Genomic DNA, 19,231 nt, shown 5'->3' with positions numbered 1-19,231 from the left:
ATGGGTAAATGCTGTCGGTATCCCGATTTAAACCCACAAGCAAAAAAAATAAAAATAAAAAATAAACCGATAAGCTATAAAAAGACATTTTTGAGACAATCATGGAATATTGACTATACCCCAATGAATATCAATATTAAAGATGAGGTGAGTGTTAGATAACATAATATATTACTATTAATTTTGTTTGGTGTGATACTGGTATTACAGTCTTAAGAGCCTTACACATCATGAATTATTAAGGAATCAAATCATATCAGGGCTTATTCCAACAAAACAAAAGCTGGAGAGATAGTTGAGACTAAATCAGTTACACGTGAGTAATTGTTGAATCTGGGTGATGGGTATGTGGGGATTCATTAGACTATTTTTGAAATTTTTCAAAACAAAAAGAAGTGTGTGTGTATGTGTGCGTGTGTATACATACTTGCGAAGATCACAGAGATTTTTCCAAAGATAATATTTCTAAGGAAGTTAAAAACTGCACTCTCTGGTTGCCACTGACAAGAAAAGAAAGATGGTTTTTGTAGACAGGTCCAATTATTCCAGAAGATGTGTAAGACTTTCATGGGTCCGCAGAATGGGGAAGCCCCGTCAGCTGTGAGACCCCCTACCTCCTCACGCTCCACGGAAAGTGAAAGTCACGCTAATGATCAGCTCTCACGTCCCAGAAACAGGTGGTGGTGCTACCTGCCTCCCAAGAGTTCACAAAGATCAGTGCTTGGAGGACCCGGTCCCAGGAAGGACTCACCTCCACAGCGCACTGCCCAGGAGGGTAATGACCACCAACTCAGTGACTGGGCAGGGGCTGGTGGTAGGGGAGGGCAAACAGTGCATCAGTCCCCGAGGGCAAGGGTCAACCTCACCAGGTAAGCCGGGGGGGCCCCCACCCCATCAAGGACAGAATGCGGGAGAAATTCAGGCATGCATGCCTTCAGGCTGGGCTGGAGCCAACGTGGATCTGCTTTCCTCTGTTTTATCTACACTCTTGAATTCTCCCCACTGGGGTCAAGCCAGCACGCAAGGAACACCCCAGTCCTATATTCTAATTCCTAAGTGACTTCACTGGAAAGAAAACTCCTTTTTTCCGATGGGTCCTGCAATTCTCCTCCGGTGACATGCACTGGTTCTTATCAGTCCGATTTAGGTCCTTTGGCCAGGCCAGACCCAACCCCTGTGTTCCGAGGATGGTGCCCTCATTTTGTCTAGGCCTGGGCCAGGCACCCGCCCCAGCAGCCGGGAGGGAAGCCAGCCACATGGGACCCAGCAGGCTGAGAGGAGAGAAGGAGTGATTCCACAGAGGAATCCAGGGTGTTGTCCCCAGAGGGGAGGAAAACAGGCCCAAACGTCCCCCCTACCCACTGGTCACTCCAGAAGTCATAGCCACCCACGAGCCTAGTGAACACCCAGGCAGACCCTCCTTGAAGCCTCCTTCCTGTCCCAGCAGGGTCCAGAAGGTTCTCATGTCTCCACCGCCTCAACGAACATGGAAACCAGGCCGCCACAGGAAGAAAGAATGGCTTCGGGTTTGCTCTGGGGCCCAGACCCTTGCATGGGATGCCTTCTACTGCCCTATGTGCATGGGCCACCCAGAAGCGCACCCTCTCCACTGTCTGATGCAGTGGGACACCGGAAGAGTCCTGGACCCCAAACCTTCACTCTCTGTCCCTGCCCTAGGCTCCAAGAATCATAGCCAAACACCACTGCTAGCCTGGACAACTTGGAGGGGACATGGGCCACCACCCTCAGAGAGCCCCTCCTCCACCCAGCCCAAGAACCTGCAGGACATGAGCAGTGGTATGGAGCAGTCCACTCAGCTGCCTACGGGGCCAGGCAGGAAACCAAGGCTGCACCCAGCCTAGGAGGGAGGACGGGGAGATCGTGAAGGGCAAGCCCCTCTAAGGACACAGCCGCACTCAGCTCTGGGCAACCAGAATTGTCAAAATTGCCAGCTCTTCTAACTGGTCAGAGAAACTGGAGGCTCAGCACACAGACCAGGCCCTTCTTAATCTAGTCTCAGCCGACAAGAGGGGGAGAAAGCAAGAATGCAGTATCAGAGTCTCTGCCGAAATCCATGGCAGTCAGAGTGACCAGCCGCCCCAATTTGCCCAGGACCGAGGTGTTCCCGGGGAGGTGGGAACCTCAGTCCTAAAGCCAGGACAGTCCCAGTAAGTCAGACAGCTAGTCTCCTTGGGTTACACCCTCAGACGGGATGACAGAGCATTTCCGGAAGGCAACGTGCAAAGCTAAGGCAACCAGCCGGACTGGGCCAGCTTGAGCAGTGCTCAGCCAGAGCATAACTACTCAGAAACCTGAGGGGCAGGACCCAGACAGGACAGTGTGGGAAAGACCACCAGACTGAACCTGAAGCCTCAGGGAGAAGATTTATATCTTGACTGCACCCCCTCCCTCTCCAGACCTCCTGCTGGCTAGAGCCAACCAGAAGCCGGAGGGCCTGGGACCCCCAGGAAGGCCGGTCTCCCAGGGTACAGAGCCAGGGGAGGAGTAAAGAGTGGATCTGGTGCCTTTCTGTCCCAGAGGAGATGCTTGCCTGAAATAATGGAGCCTGAAATAATAGACTGCTTACCATCACCAGCCCCTGCGTCTTGGCCAGGGTACACTGCTGCTCTCCACTCACCAATGTCCAACAGCCAGTGCATGCAATCCCAGATTTCTGCCCGCCCACATGGACCCCCAATCTTTCCTGGCTGGGCAGAGCCCAGGTTTCCCGGGTGCAATGGCCCCAGAAGTGGATTGACAGCATTGGCATTCCCGGGCCAGATCTGGGCTTCACAGCACGATTTGAAATTCCTTCTTTCTTCCATTCTTTTCGAAAGATTTACTTATTTATTCGACAGAGAGAGCAAGAGAGCCCAAGCAGGCTCCCTGCTGAGCAGGGAGTCCAATGAGCCGAAGGCAGATGCTTAACCGACTGAGCCACCCAGACGCCCCAATTTGAAATTCTTTCTAATCAGAAATCAAACTCTGGCTATAAAGCAGTATTTGTGGTACAACCACATTATTTAAGTCATGGCTACCAGGGGCACCTGGGTGGCACAGTAGGTTGAGCATCAGACTCTTGGTTTTGGCTCAGGTTATGATCTTGGGGGTTGTAGGATCAAGCCCCGCATCAGGCTCCACGCTCAGCAGGGAATCTGCCTGAGACTCTCTCTCCCTTTCCCTCTGCCCCTCCCACTCATGCTCTCTCTCTCGCTAAAATAAATAAATAAATCCTTTTTAAAGATAAATAAATAATGACTACCAATGCAAAGAATGATGTTTTAACTAATGATGTATGGTGATTAACATAACAATAAAAAATTTTTAAAAAGAATGATGTTTTAGGGGGTTGTAAAATGTTGACATGATTAACCCTTAAACATGTTTTTATTCTTGGGCTCCTGGGTGGCTCAGATGGTTAAGCGTCTGCCTTCGGCTCAGGTCAGGATCCCAGGGTCCTGGGATCGAGTCCCGCATCGAGCTCCCTGCTCCTTGGGAGCCTGCTTCTCCCTCTGCCTCTCTCTCTCCCTCTCTCATGAATAAATAAATAAAATCTTTAAAAAAAATGTTTTTATTCTTTATTTCCTAAAATGAATATGCATCTCTTCTGGAAGAAAAAAGTTATAAAGACATAATTAGCCCTATTTTTTTTTAATTAACTTACAGTCATAAAAGAATACGGCAGTTGAGGCTTGTGGCATAACTCCTCCTCGGTCCCTGCAGGACAGAGAAAGAAGGTGGAACGCGTCTGTGGCTCCAAGGAACACCTCAGCAGGATCAGAAGGGATGCGGGGGCTCTTTTGCCCCAGCGCTGGGGTTGGGGGATGGGAGTGGGGTGGAGCCAGCGGCCAACTCCGCGCTAGACAACCCTCCCCCCCTTCCCAAGCTCCGGCCAAGCTCCTGAGGCCTTAATCCCTCCAGACCGACACTCTGGGAGAATTCCTGCCTCAGTTTCCCATCCAGCTCTCCACTTCTGGCCGTCCTCAAACCCTGGTCCCAGGCCAGTCTCTCAGACCCTCCGTCCCCCATGCCTTTTGCGGACAACCCCACCCTCATCCCCAATCCTGCAGAAGGGAAGAGGGAGGAGTGTGGGGAGGTGGTTTCCTGCCCCAAGCCCAGGTCTGGCCTCACTCCTTGCGCTGCTTTGTGCTCCCCACCACAGGTCTCAGCTGAGGACCAGCTACCCCAGGGCAATGATCTCCACCCAGGTCACTATACCCGGGGGTTTCTGACCTGGGTTCCCCGAACCCTGTCTGCTGCCATAGGTACCACTCAAGGTCCGCCTTAGAATCTTGTGCCTCCCCTGCTCCCCTGCAGATGGAGTGATCCAACTCAGAGCTCCAGCTGCAGGCCTCAGTACCCTGCACCCCCAGCTCCCTGGACCCTCTCGTGAAGCCTGGGAATCCGTGTGCTTCACAGCTCTGGGCTGGGCTGGGCTCTCTGGGCTACAGTAGCTGACACCGAGGTCTGCCTGGCATTTCTGCTCTCAGAGGGGAACAAGAAGATCAGGAGTGACAGGTTACTACCCCAGGTCACCCGGTGGCCACAGCCCAGCTGGGGTAAGTAGAGGCTGGTGGCGAGGACCCTGATGACAAAACGGGAGCTGCTGAAAGCCCAGCAGGGCTGGAGTTGGCACAGGAGTTAGAGGGCAGCCCTCATCATACCATGGGTCCCACAACCCTCCCCAGGTCCTAGTGGAAATGTTACAGAAAAAAGCAGCTGAACAGGGCCTGTGGTCAGAGGAGAACAGGCACATTCCAGGTCTACCAGGACAGTCATGGAGCTTAGTGGACTGCGTGGGAGAAGGAAGCAGATCTCCGGGTTGTTTGGGAGAAACCAGTCAATGAACAAATCCCCCAACTATATATATAAAAGCTGACCTGAGGTTTGAAAAAACAGTGCAGGTGAAGGAGCCATGTCTGTGGCAGCTCTTTGCAATCCTAACACATGGTCCTACTCTGTCGGCCAGAGGGGTCAAGGTCACTCCTGGAAAGTGAGGCCAGAACCATCCACGGTGATGAGCCAGGCCCTGTGGGCTTCTAGCTCTATTGACTCAGGCTCGTTCTCCCGGGAGCTCAGGTACGGGGCCAGGCTGGGCGAGGTGTTTATGCATGGTCTTCCATCTTCCTTCCTCTGACAGGGGCTAAGCCTGGGCCTCCTGATCCAGACCAGCCCCCTACTTCCGAGCTGGGTGACTCTGGGCAGATTGCTTAATCTTACCAAATCCCAGGGGCCTACTGGGTTGCACCAGGACATGTTCCTGATAAGACCGAGGGCAGGAAGGGGCTCTAACCAGCAGCACCTCATAGGCTGGGGCCACCAGCTGCCTAACTGCACTCATGAACCTCAGATCACTGCTCCCACAGGTGGAAGGAGTCCGGACTCTATTCCTTTGCCAATGTCAGAAGTCACTTCAGAGTGCCTCAAGGGAAGATGGGAACTTATTGAGCCTTGATACTGAGAATTCCAGGGATAAATCCTGGTTTCAGCCCCAGCTAAATCCAGGGGCTCCCCAAACTGTGCATCTTCCTCTATCCTAGAGATCTGTTTTGCTCTGGATTGCCTCAGTCTCAGACATGCCTTCCCCTACCGCATCCCAAAGTTGACAAGAGGGTCCCCAGCATCACCAGTCTACCCTCCAGCCAGCTGTGCCACCAGGCAGGGAAGAAGCTCAGATTTTCTGATTACCCCCATGTCCCTGAACAGGTTGTCAAGAACCCAGCATGGACCACATGCTGATCCCTGTACCAATGCCAGGGCCAGCGGGACCTAGTGGCTAGGTGGCCAGGCCCAGGCCACATGACTAGTCCCCAAAGCAGGGGGAATAATGGTAACTCAGATGTAGGTACCTCCACAGGGGTCCTAGCATCCACGCCACTCCCCACCGGGGAGCTGTGAATCCCCAAGGAGGAGGAGAGGCAGATCTGGACCCTGGTTGGGGGGGGGTCTTCTCGCTCTCTGTGTGACACTGGATTAGTGTCTCCCTCCCACCACTCCATAAGTGCCAGGTAGGTGCCCAGGCGGGATTATTCTCACTCATCATGAAGTCCCCTTAAGCATCAGGAGAGGCATGAAGCAGCTGCTTAGGAATGAATGAAATGAAATAATGAAATGAAATGAAATGAAATGAAATGAAATGAAATGAAATGAAATGAAATGAAAGCGACCCTGCACAGTGAAGGGTGAGAGGCAGATACAGAGGCTCCAGGACCGGCTCCGCTATTTCCCAGCAGGGTGAATCAACCAAGCCCCTTCCTTACTGTCACTGAGCCTCAGTATCCTCAACGGGCAAATGCGTAAAACAAACACCTCCTCCCCGTAGGACCTGCAGAGCTGTGGTGAAGCGAGAGAGAGAGAGAGAGAGAGAGAGAGAGAGAGAGAAGGAGAGAGAGAGAGCTCACATCAGGAAAAATGCCCCAGACAAGACGCAAAAACCTTCGTTTTGTTCTCTAACACAACTGGGGAGGATCTGTTTAGAATTCAAAAAAAAATTTTTTTAAGTAAAATAAAAAACACCAGATGGCTTCAAAGTACGCAAATGTTGGGCCAGTTCTCGTGACCTTCCTCGGGAGACCGAAGCCCGGAGCGCAGTGGGAGGGGAGGAGACCGCCAGGAACCAGGGCGGAGGAACGCGGGTCCCAGTGACTCACGGCGGGGCCGGATTTGGGCTCCAGGCCGGCGGGCGGGCGCAGAAACCCCTGGCTGGCGCTGCCAGTGCGCTGAGGACTGATGGGCCAGCGAGGCTCAGGGAGGGGACGGCTCCCCAGGTCACCCCAGCTCCGCTCACGACCTGGGGAATCCCCGCCTTCGAGCTCCAGGTCTCCAGTAAATCCCGGGTTCGAATTCTGCCACCACCAGAATCTGCCAATTCTGGCCGCCCCGTTTGGGCAAAGCCCCTTCCCACCTCGGAGGGGCCCGAGTTTTGTCATCTATCCGTGCGGCTCTAGAGTTCTGACCTCACAGGGAGCGGACCAGGCTTGAAGGGCTCCCGTGCGCCCTCGGAGGGGCCTGGCACACAGAGGGGCGCGCAGGGGAGCGCGTGCACCATGCCGACGTTGTGCTCTGTGCCTTGCACTGACTGTCTTAATCCTCACCAGGACCCAGTAGGGAGGTTCCACTGTCATCCCATTTTACAGAAGGGAAAACTGAAGCACAGAGCGACTCACTCCCCCGCCCAAGGGCCCACGCCTAGACCGTGTTGAGTCTGGATCTGACCTCACACCGTCAGCCACCCCCCGTCCATCTCCAGGACCCGACGCCCGCTCGCCCCCGGAGCCGGGAACCGCCCCTCACCCAGTTCCCTGACTCCTGGGGGCCCAGTCCTCACCGTTGTCACGACAACCGGGGACCAATGGGGAGCAGGCAGGCGGGAGGAGGCCCCGCCCCGGCCCCGCCTCTGGCGGAGGGCTCCGAGCTAAAAGGGCCGGAGGCCGGGCGGCGGGAGCCGAGGCCCGCGGAGCGCCAGGCGCGCACGGAATTCCGAGCGTCCAGAGCGTGCAGAGTCCCCGAGCCGCGAAGGGCGCAAGCAGCAGCCACGATGTGCGGTGAGTGTGGTGGGCGCGCGTTCCGGGCCCCCAGCCTCTAGGCGCCTGGCCCCGAGAACCGGGAGCCAGGGACCCGGAGGTGGCGCGGATGGTGGCATCGATCTGCCCCCGTCCTAGAACTAGGGGCTTGCACCGGCCGGGCCTGTCTCCTCCTGCCCCCCCCCCCCCGTCCCCGAGTGGCTGTTCTACGGAGGTGTGGGAGAGGAAGGTGCCCAACCCCGGTCTCGGACTTGGTGAGGGCGACCCGGCCCGGCCCCCCAACAGAGGAGACAGAATTGGTCCTGTCCCGGGCCTGGACCTTCACAAATACAGAAGTATCCGCACCCCCCCATCCCAGTACGGAAAGCGCCCCCAAGTCGCCCACAAAGGCGGCCACGCGCAAGCCCACGCATCCCGGGTGCGGGGTGCCCAGCGCGGCTCTCAGCCCACCGCGCCCACCGAGGAGAGGCGACCCCACCTGCACCCTCCCGGCAGCCCGCCGGGCTCGCCCCCGTGGCGTCGGGAGCAGCCCTCGTGCGCTCGGGAAGGGCCTGTGCGTTCTCCTCGCGTCCCAAAATGAACCTCTTTTCCCGGGAAGGGTTGATTGCGTGTTGCCGCCTCTTTGCTGAAAGAGCTCTCGGCGAGGCTTGAGGGGAAAGGCAGCATCGACCGCCGAGCCTCGAGCCGAAGCTGGGAGAAGGAATCCGGGATGGGGAGCAGGGCTGGGCTCGGGCGTCCTGAATTGCGCGGCGACACGGTGCTGTCCGGGGAGGCTGCTGGGCCGTGGGGAGGGCCGCGGCGGCCCGGCGCGCACATCTGCAATTCCTTACTCCCCTGGCTGGGCCGCCTCCGCCGGCTGGGGAGAGAGCCGGGAACTTCTGCTGGGACAAAAGGTCACTGTGCCTTTTTTTTTTTTTCCCTTGAGTGGGATTCAGTTACCCCTTCCAGCCTCCTGTGGCTGGGGGACCTGGTGGGACTTTTGAAGCGATGAAAGGCCTCTGTCTGACTTCGCCCAGGGCTGTGGGGTGGGATGCGCCAGCGGCGAGCCCTGGGCCAGATCTGTACAGGCCTTGTTTCCCAGGCCAGCCGATCCTGAAAGTGAAAAAGAATGTCTGACCAAGGAGCCGGCAGCCCGCTTTGGGATGCAGCCTCCCCCAGCCCAAGCAGACATCAATTTAAATTCCTGAATCTTCAGCAAAAATCTCAGGGCTGCGGGGCATCATTAACAATGTATAGGGCTGCCTGTGGGTGTGTCTGGGCAGAGAGAAGAGGCAAACGTGGCAGTTTTGCCAGAAGCCCTTTTGGTTCTAAACCCCTCGGTGTGGCATTCAAGGCCCTTGATGGGAAGCCGTAGAGCCAGACTAGTGGACCCACCAAGACCCTTGCTCTGGGAGGGTTGGCCCCTCGGGCCCTGGCAGCCTCCCTCCTTCCTCCTCTCAGGTGCCCTGCTGTGCCACCCCGCCCCCAGCACCCCAGCCTTCCTTCCTGCTTCCTACCTGCATCCAGCTTTCTCTGTGGTGCTTTGAGCCTAGTGGAGAGACATGGGCTCAGACTCTCCAGATCTGGGGTTTTGTTCTGCTGTCTTAAGGGGTTGCACATGTTTGGTCCCCTAAGGAAAGGACGAGCTTTGGGCTGTAACTACCTAGGTGCTCACATCAAGGCTCCCCCCTGGTGGATCCCACCCTGCAGGCGTTGGTGAAGCCAGGGAGCCATGTGGAATTCCCACATGGGAAAGTTATTTCCTTTGCAAGTAGCCAGGAGAAAGTCTCAGCTGGATGCTAATGTGTCTTTTACAGCTCTGCTATACTGGCCAGGCACCCCTCACAGGGAGGAAGCTGTCCCAAGCTCAAATCTCGCAGCAGCAGCAGCCGCCGGCTAGCATTAAACATGTTGTTCTGGGGTTTTGTGGGTTTTTTTCCCCCTGGATGATGGCCTGTATATGTTTGGCAAGTGATACTGGTTTTCCTTTTATTGTTGTGTCCTTTTGTAGTGCATTTATTTAGGCTTTCAAAAACGTAGTCACTTTTATAGAAAAAACAGTAAGGAAATGGTTGCATACTTGGTACAAGGATACGGCGAAAACTGTGAAGAAGCTCCCGGAAGCAGCCGCTTACCCTCGTCGCTTTCCGTGTGGGGACACTTAGGCCCAAAGAGGTCTGTACCCACCTGTGTCTGAAGAGGAGTTGTTTTAGGTCCTCTTTCTGGGCTGGCTGTGGCCACACTGCGATCCGCCACTTGGAAGCCTCCTCAGAGGTTGAATCTCCAGGGCTGAGTTCCTACAGGGGTCAGCGGTTGCTAATAATGACCAGGCTCAGATTGGTTCTTTTTTTTTTTTTTTAAAGATTTTATTTATTTGAGAGAGATAGAATGAGAGAGAGCACAAGAGGGAAGAGGGTCAGAGGGAGAAGCAGACTCCCTGCCGAGCAGGGAGCCCGATGTGGGACTCGATCCCGGGACTCCAGGATCATGACCTGAGCCGAAGGCAGTCGCTTAACCAACTGAGCCACCCAGGCGCCCCCTCAGATTGGTTCTTGCTCCTGGTCGTCTTCCCAGCGTCTCTCGCAGAAAGCCGGACCCAGGCCTGGCTGATCCTCCGCACACTAAGCAGCGCACTGAGAGCTTAGCTGAAGGACACATAGGTCCTCGTAGGTGGTTTTGTTGTGTCTGAGAGTTGCTGGCATTTTGCTGACTTTGTGCCAACAGAAAGGTTGCCATATTCCCTTTCCTCCTCTCCTTTCTTCTTCACTCAGCCACTAGAGATTTACCGCTCCCGGAGAGGTCCTGTGTTTTCCAGGCCCTGGGGCCACAAGGGCATGATCCTGCCCTCAGAGAAGGGGCCAGAAGTTGGAGAGGCGGTGCAGAGGTGGTCACCAAGCAGGGGTGGGATAACGCAGTAGGTCAAACCTGCCAGACGGGGAGGACCCTGGGACCTGTGCCAGACCAGTAGGCACCCGTCTGTCTGTGTGGTACACAGGGCTCACACTATTTCTTACAGCCACCAAATGACACAGTTGGGAGATTTCCCATTAGTAGGTGGGATTTTCGACTTCTCTTGAAAAAAAATCCGAAGATGAGCAACCCCGAGTGTGTCTATCTGAAGAGTGCACCGTGGCCCCTAGGATGATGGGTGCAAGCTTCCTTGGTTCTCCTGCCCAGGTGCCTCACTCCCTGATGTTACCTAATGGCCCCCATTGCAGTCTGAGCATGAGACCCCAGCGTGGTGGAGGCGGGGTGCCCTGACTTTGCCAGGAACAGTGCCACAAGAGCCTGGCCTTGAGTAGGAGCTTCGCAGAGAGAAGAGGGGTGGGGGACAGGTGCACCAGGCTGAATGAAGGCACAGGATGTACTAGAGCATGGTAGCAGGGACCACGCATGCGTGGGCATTGGGCAAAAAGGATTGCACTTCCAGTCTGTGAAATCGTAAAGTTTCCCTATCCTTTAGAACTGCATTTAGTAATTTATGTGGCTGGGTGAAAAAGTTGGCTGTGGAGAATGAACGAATTCTTAGTTTTTGCTAGAAGTTAAAGCCCTCGCTTTGAATTCATTATCTTTTGTCTTAGTTGATGAATTGGTGTCCACCAGCCACTGTAACAAATTACCACAACCTCGCTGGTGTAAAACAACACAAATTTATTTTCTTGCAGTTTTGGAGACCAGAAGTCCAAAAGTCAGTTTTACTGGGCCAAAATCAAGGTGTCAGAAGGGCCCCACTCTCTCGGGATGCTCTGGGGAAGAATCTGTTCCTTGTCACTTCCAGCTTCTGGCGCCTGCCAGATTCCTTGGCTTGTGTCTCCTTATTCCAGTCTGTGCCTCTGTGGTCACGTCCCCTTCCCCTGTTCCAGGTCAAATCTCCCTCTGCCTCCCTTTTATAACACTTGTGATTGCCTCCAGGGCCCACCTGGATAATCCAGGAGAATCTCGCATCTCCAGATCTTTAATTTAATTGTATCTATAAAGACCTGTTTCCATATAAGTATTTTTACAGAGTCTAGGGATTAGGGCCTGGTGTCTTTGATGGCCATTATGTATCCTGCTACAGTTGGGCTCTTGCTTTTAGGTGCCTTCCCCAAGAATAGCCTTGTGTTGCTAATCCCAGATGCTCAAGACATGGCCACAAGGATGTTGACCAGAGGGCTACCCGTATACCCTCTATGCCCAACACACACACCCAAGTCCCCTGGTCCCAGAACTTGCAGAATGGACCCACCATAGTCAGAAGGTGAATGTAGGCATCAGTTAAAGACCCCATCCTTCACCGGCATGGCACCATATACCCAGTTGGACCAAATAGTTCACACAGTTTTTCTAGAAGTCAGGTCTTACGTCCTATAAATATGGCGCTCACTCCGTCTTGCCCTCCATGCATGGACATACTCTTCCCACTCATCTCTTCCCTGCCAGAAGCAGGTATGGTTTTATTCCTCCAGAATCAAGAGGGACCAGGACACACACACACACACACACACACACACACGGTCCATTCGCTTGCATGGTGGTCATGAGAGCTTGTCATGTGCTTAGGGTGCTTGTTTCTCACTTCATCTGAGGAAACAGCCATCCAGGAAGATTACATGACATGGGGGAGAGCTCACGTTTTTGTCCGAGACTTCTTCTGGCTCTGGGAACCCCACCGTATTTGACACCCCTTTCCTCCCTGTAGCAGTTCATTTCATGGACAGATGCCACAGAAGGGACTAAGCTGGAGTTGATGGGGCATAGACTCTGGGGTCAGGTCACTTGCCTTGCCACCTCTCCAAGCCACAAGAACCTTGCAAAACAGAGTCCCTGCTCGGGGATGTGCAGATAAATGTTTGACAAGTGGCTCGCCATGGCTATTTTCAGGTTATCATTGTGAGGTCCCTAAGCGTGGAGTTGAGAAGAGATGCGTGTGGTTGGCTCTCAGGAGCTCACATCCTGCCTGCAAGGCTCCCATGGGCCCTCTCAGACAGAGGGTTTCGCAGAGACCAGCTGGAGAGGGGCTCAGCGCTGGAAGTGATCTCCCCACTTCCCCCTCCTCCCTCCCATCATCACGCCATTCCTCCCTTAGTCAGTCTTATTCATCCGGGGTTTCCCAAGTTCACAGGAACCTTCTGGAAATTTTGTGATGTAACATTAGTAGACAGTGCTTTTAAACTGAACGATTATTTTTATACTTAGTGAAATTTGCTTATAAAGGAAGATGGACTTGAGGTAACAAACACCCTAAGGAGAAAGTTCTGGAGATTAATTTGATGCAAAAATAAGCAATTTCATCTGATCATCTGCCTCTTTCACTTTCAAAGGGAATCTTTCCCTGAAAAAAAGTTTGACTTTTTTTTAATAGCCAAATTTTGGCAGGTTAAACAAGACTCACACTTTCTTAAAAGTATTTTTTAGTACAATTGAGAGTATATGTTGCTTCTCCCTTTGCTCTTCGTGAAATCCTAAAATGACAGGGACACCACAAACTTTTTTATTAAAAATAGAAATGCCTTGCAGGCAGGAAGCAGAATCTCCTGTTATCACAGAGATTCCTGTGGTGCGATAACTTTAACCCATGGAGTCCCAGCGAGGCCAGAGGCAGGGGGAGGCTGTCCTGACCCCGAGCCAGGCCCTCGGGTCCCTGTGTCTTTGTGTGAGAACCCTGTCGTGGGACCTCTGCCTTTGCTCTCACTTCTGCGAGGAGGCATCAGCAATTGTCCCCATTTCATCAGTATGGTGTTGCCCAGAGAGGCCATAGCTTCTCTGTCCTCCCTGTTGGCCCAGTGGCCTCCCCGACCTGGGGGCCTCACCCTGGACAGTAGACCTGCACCCCCCTTTCCTAGCATACCACATACACACACCCAAACCTCAAACCCACTGTCACGCCCATACACGCTCACACTGACACACACTCCCGCGTACCCAATGCTCAAATTCACACACGTCTGACACTCAAACATACATTCACACTCCTGCACATTCCCACACCACACACACTCATATGTATTCACACACAGCAACATGGCTCACACACACACACACACACACACATACACACACCCCTAACACTCAGACACTCACACATAGACACACTCTCACGAGCACACCACTCGGGAATTTTCTGAGGCAGAAGTCCAACTGGCATGCATGTCCTCTGTCTGGGTGGGGAGTATCCAACTCGAGAACTGGACTAGTTTCTAATCTGTACTAGGCTCGTGGACTTCAAGAAGGTCAGCCCCTTCAATGCTGGGGAGCATGGGATGGTGGTGGAAGAAGCACCCTTACGACTAAGGAGGGGGGTGGTCCCAGTCTGGCTGGGCCCACAGAACGAACCCCTAGCCTTGTGGGGCACAGGCTGAGAAGCAGGGGATGGTGATGGAAGGGGCACCCTTAGTCAGGGGAGGGGGGTGGACCCAGTTGGGCTGGACCCACGGAGCAAGCCCCTAGCCTGGTGGCACGCAGGCTGGATCCCTCACAGTGATGACAGGGCTTTCATTGTGAAGCTGATGCTTGGAGAGAGGGAGAGATTTTCCAAAACTACAGCCACATTTTCAGAACACAGACCCCAGCTTGCCCACGGTGAATTTGACCTCTCCCCTTGTCCTCTAGACCTCAGACAACCCCTGCTCCCCTCCACCACCCCAGGTATTCCAGGGGTTATAAAGACTCCAGGCGTTCAATGCTCCTAGTTCTAGCCATGTGTTCAGGGAACGTTGCCTCTCGATCTGGTCATTGTCATTATCTGTCACTTGGAGGTTGAGCGTCCCCTGCGTGTGTGGAAGAACCTCACCCTGGTGCCTTTGGTCCTGAGTCACCTGTATGAGCTCTCAAAGCATTTTACAGAGGGGGTGTTAGAACCCCCAGCCCCCCAAGGCGAGCCAGGCAGAGGGGCTGCAACCCCCTTTCAAAGGGCTAGTCTCCAACCTGCTTCTCGTCTGGAGCCTTTTCTGGAGTTTATCTCGGCTTTTCTCCCTCTAGAACCTTTGCTCACTCACTTTCCCCCTCAGATTTAAGAGTAGGGCGCTGAAAAGCTGTTTGGAAGCTCTGGAGGCCAGGGTGGGGTGCGGGCACGGGGCATGCGCTGAGCTGGGGTGGTTAGGCCACAGCAGCCTCTGTCCCAGGGCCAGACATTTCTCGAAGCCACCTCGGGAAGATTTCATCATCCTGCCTGTGCAAGGGAGGGAGGGATATAGGGGGGCCAAGATTTACTATCGTTGCCACGGCCTGGAGGGACAGAGAAGGTGGAGGCAGAAGCAGCAACGTCTGTTGGGGGCCAAGAGACGTTTCCTGATGTCAACATGACCCCGGACCCCACGGGGGCGTGGCGGGGACTCGGAAGTCTTCCCATCAGGGGTGAGGTGGGCATCTGTCCCTAGGTGTGAGCTATCTCTCTCTATATGAGCCACTTCTCACCCCTTGGGGTAGGATTGTAAGATGGGGCTTATGCTGATTTTGGGGGGCAACAGGGAGACCCCCCTGCCATCACTCGGATAGCACCTGGCTGCAACTTACTCAGGTCTCTGGCCTTGGAGTCAGAGGTGCCCTGTCTGGGTCCTTGGCCCAGGACCTGGGGAGGGTCAGATGAGATCGGTCCTGAAAGTATTGGCTTCCTGGGTGCCCCGTGCACCTGCTGCTTGGCATCTCACACTCCCCAGGAGCTGGAAGACCCTTGGGGGACCCTGGGCCCGTCCTTTTACGCACTGGAAGGTGTGCTCAGACAGAGCTTTCTCCTTCTTGTGGCCCTTGTTCTTCTGGGTGAGCGGGATGGGGGAGCCATGGAGAAGTCAGTGAAGTCAGACTGAGCTGGATGACAATCCCATGCCTACCAATATCTAATGCCTACAGCAGCACATGGTAAGATGGTGTATATGGGACGTAGGGAAATATTGTGACCGTACAAAGTACCCACGGGCAATAGAAAGGGAATTTCTGCCCTATATCCAGTACCCTCCTCCAAGGCAATCACTGCACCCTCCTGAACCCCCGGGTCTTGGATGCCCTTCCAGAAATACCGTATGCGTCTCCCCACCCTTCCCTGCATAACTTAATCATGTTCTGCGAGCTGCTTTTTCCCTTGACACATCTTGGAGATGTAGCTTGTTTTCCAAGAGATCGCAGAGCCTCGTCTTGTTTTCTGTGGAAGGCCACCTGCCCATGGTCCCACGGTGGCCCTGCCATGTGGCTGTGCTGTGGTCACTTACTGGGTCCCTGCCAAGCATCAGGCTGTCCCCTGTCTTCAATGACCGCAAGCAGCGCTGAGCAACCGTCCTTGTGCGCGCACGCACGCACGCCCCTCTGCACAGCTATCTGTTGGATCCATGCCTAGCAACCGCTCTGGTCAACAGATGTGTACATTTTTAATTTTGAAAGATTGCCAAATTGCCTTCCAGAAAGGGTGCGCAAATTTAAACTCTCACTTGATTGTCAAACTGTTTGATCGTCGCTGATCTCATAGGTAAAAAATGGAGTCTCGGTGGAGCTTTTGTTAGGGATGGTAGGGGTTCCAGAAGGGCATTCTGATGTGAATGGCAAGAGAAATGCCTGGGAGAGCAACTTTATTCCATTTCTTTATTTTTCTAAAATGGTAAGAGCCTGGTGTCAATGCTGGGTGGTTTTTTTGTTGTTGTTTTTTGTTTATTGGTTTGTTTTTCCGCTTCATCTCAAGAGAGTGCAGAGAGAAGCCTGCCGAGAGAGAGCTGCAAGAAAGGAGGGATGGCGCTTAGTTAATGAAAGAGCTTACTGAATAGATGTCTGCATGCAGGAGGTTTTATGTTGAAATTAGATTTATGCTTTCTTGTGCAAAGACCTTGAGAACCACTCCTTGGCAGCCCCCCTCACCACAGGGTTCTCCCAAACTGTACATGAGCGGCTGGGAGCCTCCTGGCTGGGTGTGGACGCAGCTGGTGGTCCTGAGGACAAGGACGCTTTAACCAGCCCCGCCGCCCCTCCTGGGACTTTGGCGGCAGCACCCCCAGCTCCCCACAAAGAAGGCTGCTCAGATCTCAGAGCCAGAGGCACCTCCAAGAACATACGTGCCTGACAGAAGGACTTCATAAGTGCACTTTGGCCCAGCGGAAGGGGAATCGCAGGGGAGAATTAGAGAGCAGAGCCCTAGAGCACTCTCATAAAGGCATTTCAGATTCCCAACCTTTCCTGAGTTGGGATATGAGCCTTTGAGTCATCTGCAGAGTGTCTGCTCCCCTTCGTGAGGTGCCGCTGTAATTCTAGAAGGATTCCCGGGATGCCAGGGAAGACTCCAAAAATGATCTGTGAACAGCTTCCCCCTTCACATAATTGTCTCCCGTGCCTCCGTGGTCTTTACAGTACCTGGAATGTGCCCACGTCTCCACCCCACCCCCAGGAACTTCCTGATATTTTGCAGAATAATTAATGTTATGAAAATTTCACCCGAACATTAGATTGTAGTGGTGGTCGGTCCACAGAGTTGACCCTTGAACAATGGGGGCATTAGGGGCGCCAGCACCCCGTGCCATCGAAAATCTTGTGTGTAACTCTGACTCCCCCAAAATTGAGCTACCGTTGACCGGAAGCCTCACCTAGAAGCATTAACACATATATTGTATGTTATATGGAGCATATACTGTATTCTCATATTAAGTAAGCTAGAGGAAAGCAAATGTTATTAAGAAAATCCTAAGGGAGAGGGCCACCTGCCTTTGGCTGAGGTCATGATCCCGGGGTCCTGGGATCGAGTCCTGTATGGGGCTCCCTGCTCAGCGGGGAACCTGCTTCTCCCTCTGCCTGCCACTACCCCTGCTTGTGCTCTCTCTCTGACAAATAAATAAATAAGTAAATATCTTTTTTAAAAAATCATAAGGAAGAGAAAATATATTTATAGTACAGCACTGTAGTTATCAAAAATAAATAAATAAATAAAAGTGAACCCCAGCAGTCAATCCCATGTTGTTCAGGGGGCAACTGTCCTGAAAACCTTTGAATTATACACTTTAAATGGGAGAATATTATGGTGTGGGACTTATATCCCAATAAAGCTGCTGAAAATTTTTTAATGTTTCCATTAGAAGATAGCTGTTGGATTGTTTGTTTGTTTGTTTGTTTTTAATGTGTAATGGGACAAAAATACATCCTCTGCCCAGACGTGTTGAAGTCTGAAGGGTAGGGTAAATTGTGAGCCTCCTGTGTGACCCAGACACTCAGCACCTTTGCCCGGGGCGGGGGGGAGGGCTGCCTAAACTGCACACGGGGCCTCAGACTCAGCGGCTCTCACCTGACCTGGACTTAGCCAGGAAGGCAAAAATAGCTGACCGCCAAAATTACCCTCAGCCATGTTAAAAAGAAAGCGTCTGTCCCTGCTCAGAAAGCATGGGGGGCATGTTTTTATATAGAAATTCTGCACTTTCATACTCGTGTGCAAATATATCCCATGTACAGTAACATACAGGACATAAGAATGCAAAATATCATTTTTAGCGCTGTTTAATCTTATTGCCTCGCTTTCGACTGCACCTAGAATGGATTTTAGCAAGTTAAATATTCATCAGCTATGACCATATTCACATTCCTTTAAGGGACGTCCAATCCCTTCTTCAGAGACACTGTATTGATGGGCCCCTGGGTGGCTCAGTCTTTAAGTGTATATATTGTGAAATAATCACCGTAATAAGATTAGCGACCATCTACCCCTCACATAGTTAACACTTTTTCCTTGTGAGGAGAACTCCAAAGATCTACTCTCTTTGCAACTTTCAGATATACAATAGAGTATTCTTAACTGTAGTCCCCATGCTGTGTATTATATCCCCAGGATTTACTTATCTTATAACTAGAAGTTTGTACCCTTTGACCCTCTTTACCTGGTTACCCTATCTCCTGCTCCCCCACCTCTGCCAACCACCAATCTGATCTCTGTAACTGAGTTTGGGTGTTTTTAGATTCCACATATGAGATCATACAATATTCGTCTTCCTCTGTCTGACTTACTTCACTTAGCATAACACCCTCACGTTCCATCCATGTTGCTGCAAATGGCAGGATTTCCTTCTTTTTTATGGCCGAGTCATATTCCATTGTAAATAGATACTATAATTTTTTGATCCATTCATCTGTGGATGAACACTTAGCTTGTTTCCATGTCTCGGCTATTGTAAATAATGCTGTAGCAAACATGGGGGTGCGGATATCTGGCAAATTTTTAATCCTGGTCAGACAGGATAATGACAATTCTGTCATCCCAGGAAAACAGTGGGAAAATTAAAAATTAAAATAAAATCATTAAAATCGGGGAAATAAAATCAAGAAATGGGCAGAAGAGATGAACAGACATTTCTGCAAAGAAGACATCCAAATGGCCAACAGACACATGAAAAAGTGCTCAACATTGCTCGGCATCAGGGAAACCCAAATCAAAACCTCAATGAGATACCACTTCACACCAGTCAGAATGGCTAAAATTAACAAGTCAGGAAACGTCAGATGTTGGCGGAGATGCGGAGAAAGGGGAACCCTCCTACACTGTTGGTGGGGATGCAAGCTGGTGCAACCACTCTGGAAAACAGTATGGAGGTTCCTCAAAAAGTTGAAAATAGAGCTACCGTACGACCCAGCAATTGCACTACTAGGTATTTACCCCAAAGATACAAATGTAGGTATCCGAAGGGGTACGTGCACCCCAATGTTTATAGCAGCAATGTCCACAATAGCCAAACTGTGGAAAGAGCCTAGATGTCCATCGACAGATGAATGGCTAAAGAAGATGTGGTATATAG

The 19,231-nt window shown here is 52.5% G+C and overlaps 1 protein-coding gene across 2 annotated transcripts in view; it reads left to right on the top strand.

Annotated features, from left to right (window-relative positions):
• The first annotated feature begins 7,416 nt into the window (after window positions 1-7,416).
• The window catches only part of GFPT2 (glutamine-fructose-6-phosphate transaminase 2), a 41,707-nt gene continuing 29,892 nt past the window's right edge, over window positions 7,417-19,231 (top strand). The window contains exon 1 of one of the 2 annotated variants that reach the window (XM_027605000.2): window positions 7,417-7,544. In XM_027605000.2, coding sequence (XP_027460801.1) covers window positions 7,538-7,544 — 7 coding nt within the window. In that variant the 5' untranslated portion in view covers window positions 7,417-7,537. The remainder of the gene's footprint in view (window positions 7,545-19,231) is intronic. The other variant, XM_027605001.2, reaches the window with a different exon arrangement.

Source organism: Zalophus californianus, chromosome 5 (assembly GCF_009762305.2).
Source record: "Zalophus californianus isolate mZalCal1 chromosome 5, mZalCal1.pri.v2, whole genome shotgun sequence".
NCBI lineage: Eukaryota > Metazoa > Chordata > Mammalia > Carnivora > Otariidae > Zalophus > Zalophus californianus.
The sequence above is the reverse complement of the archived record's forward strand: the minus strand, read 5'-3'. Positions and strand labels throughout refer to the sequence as shown.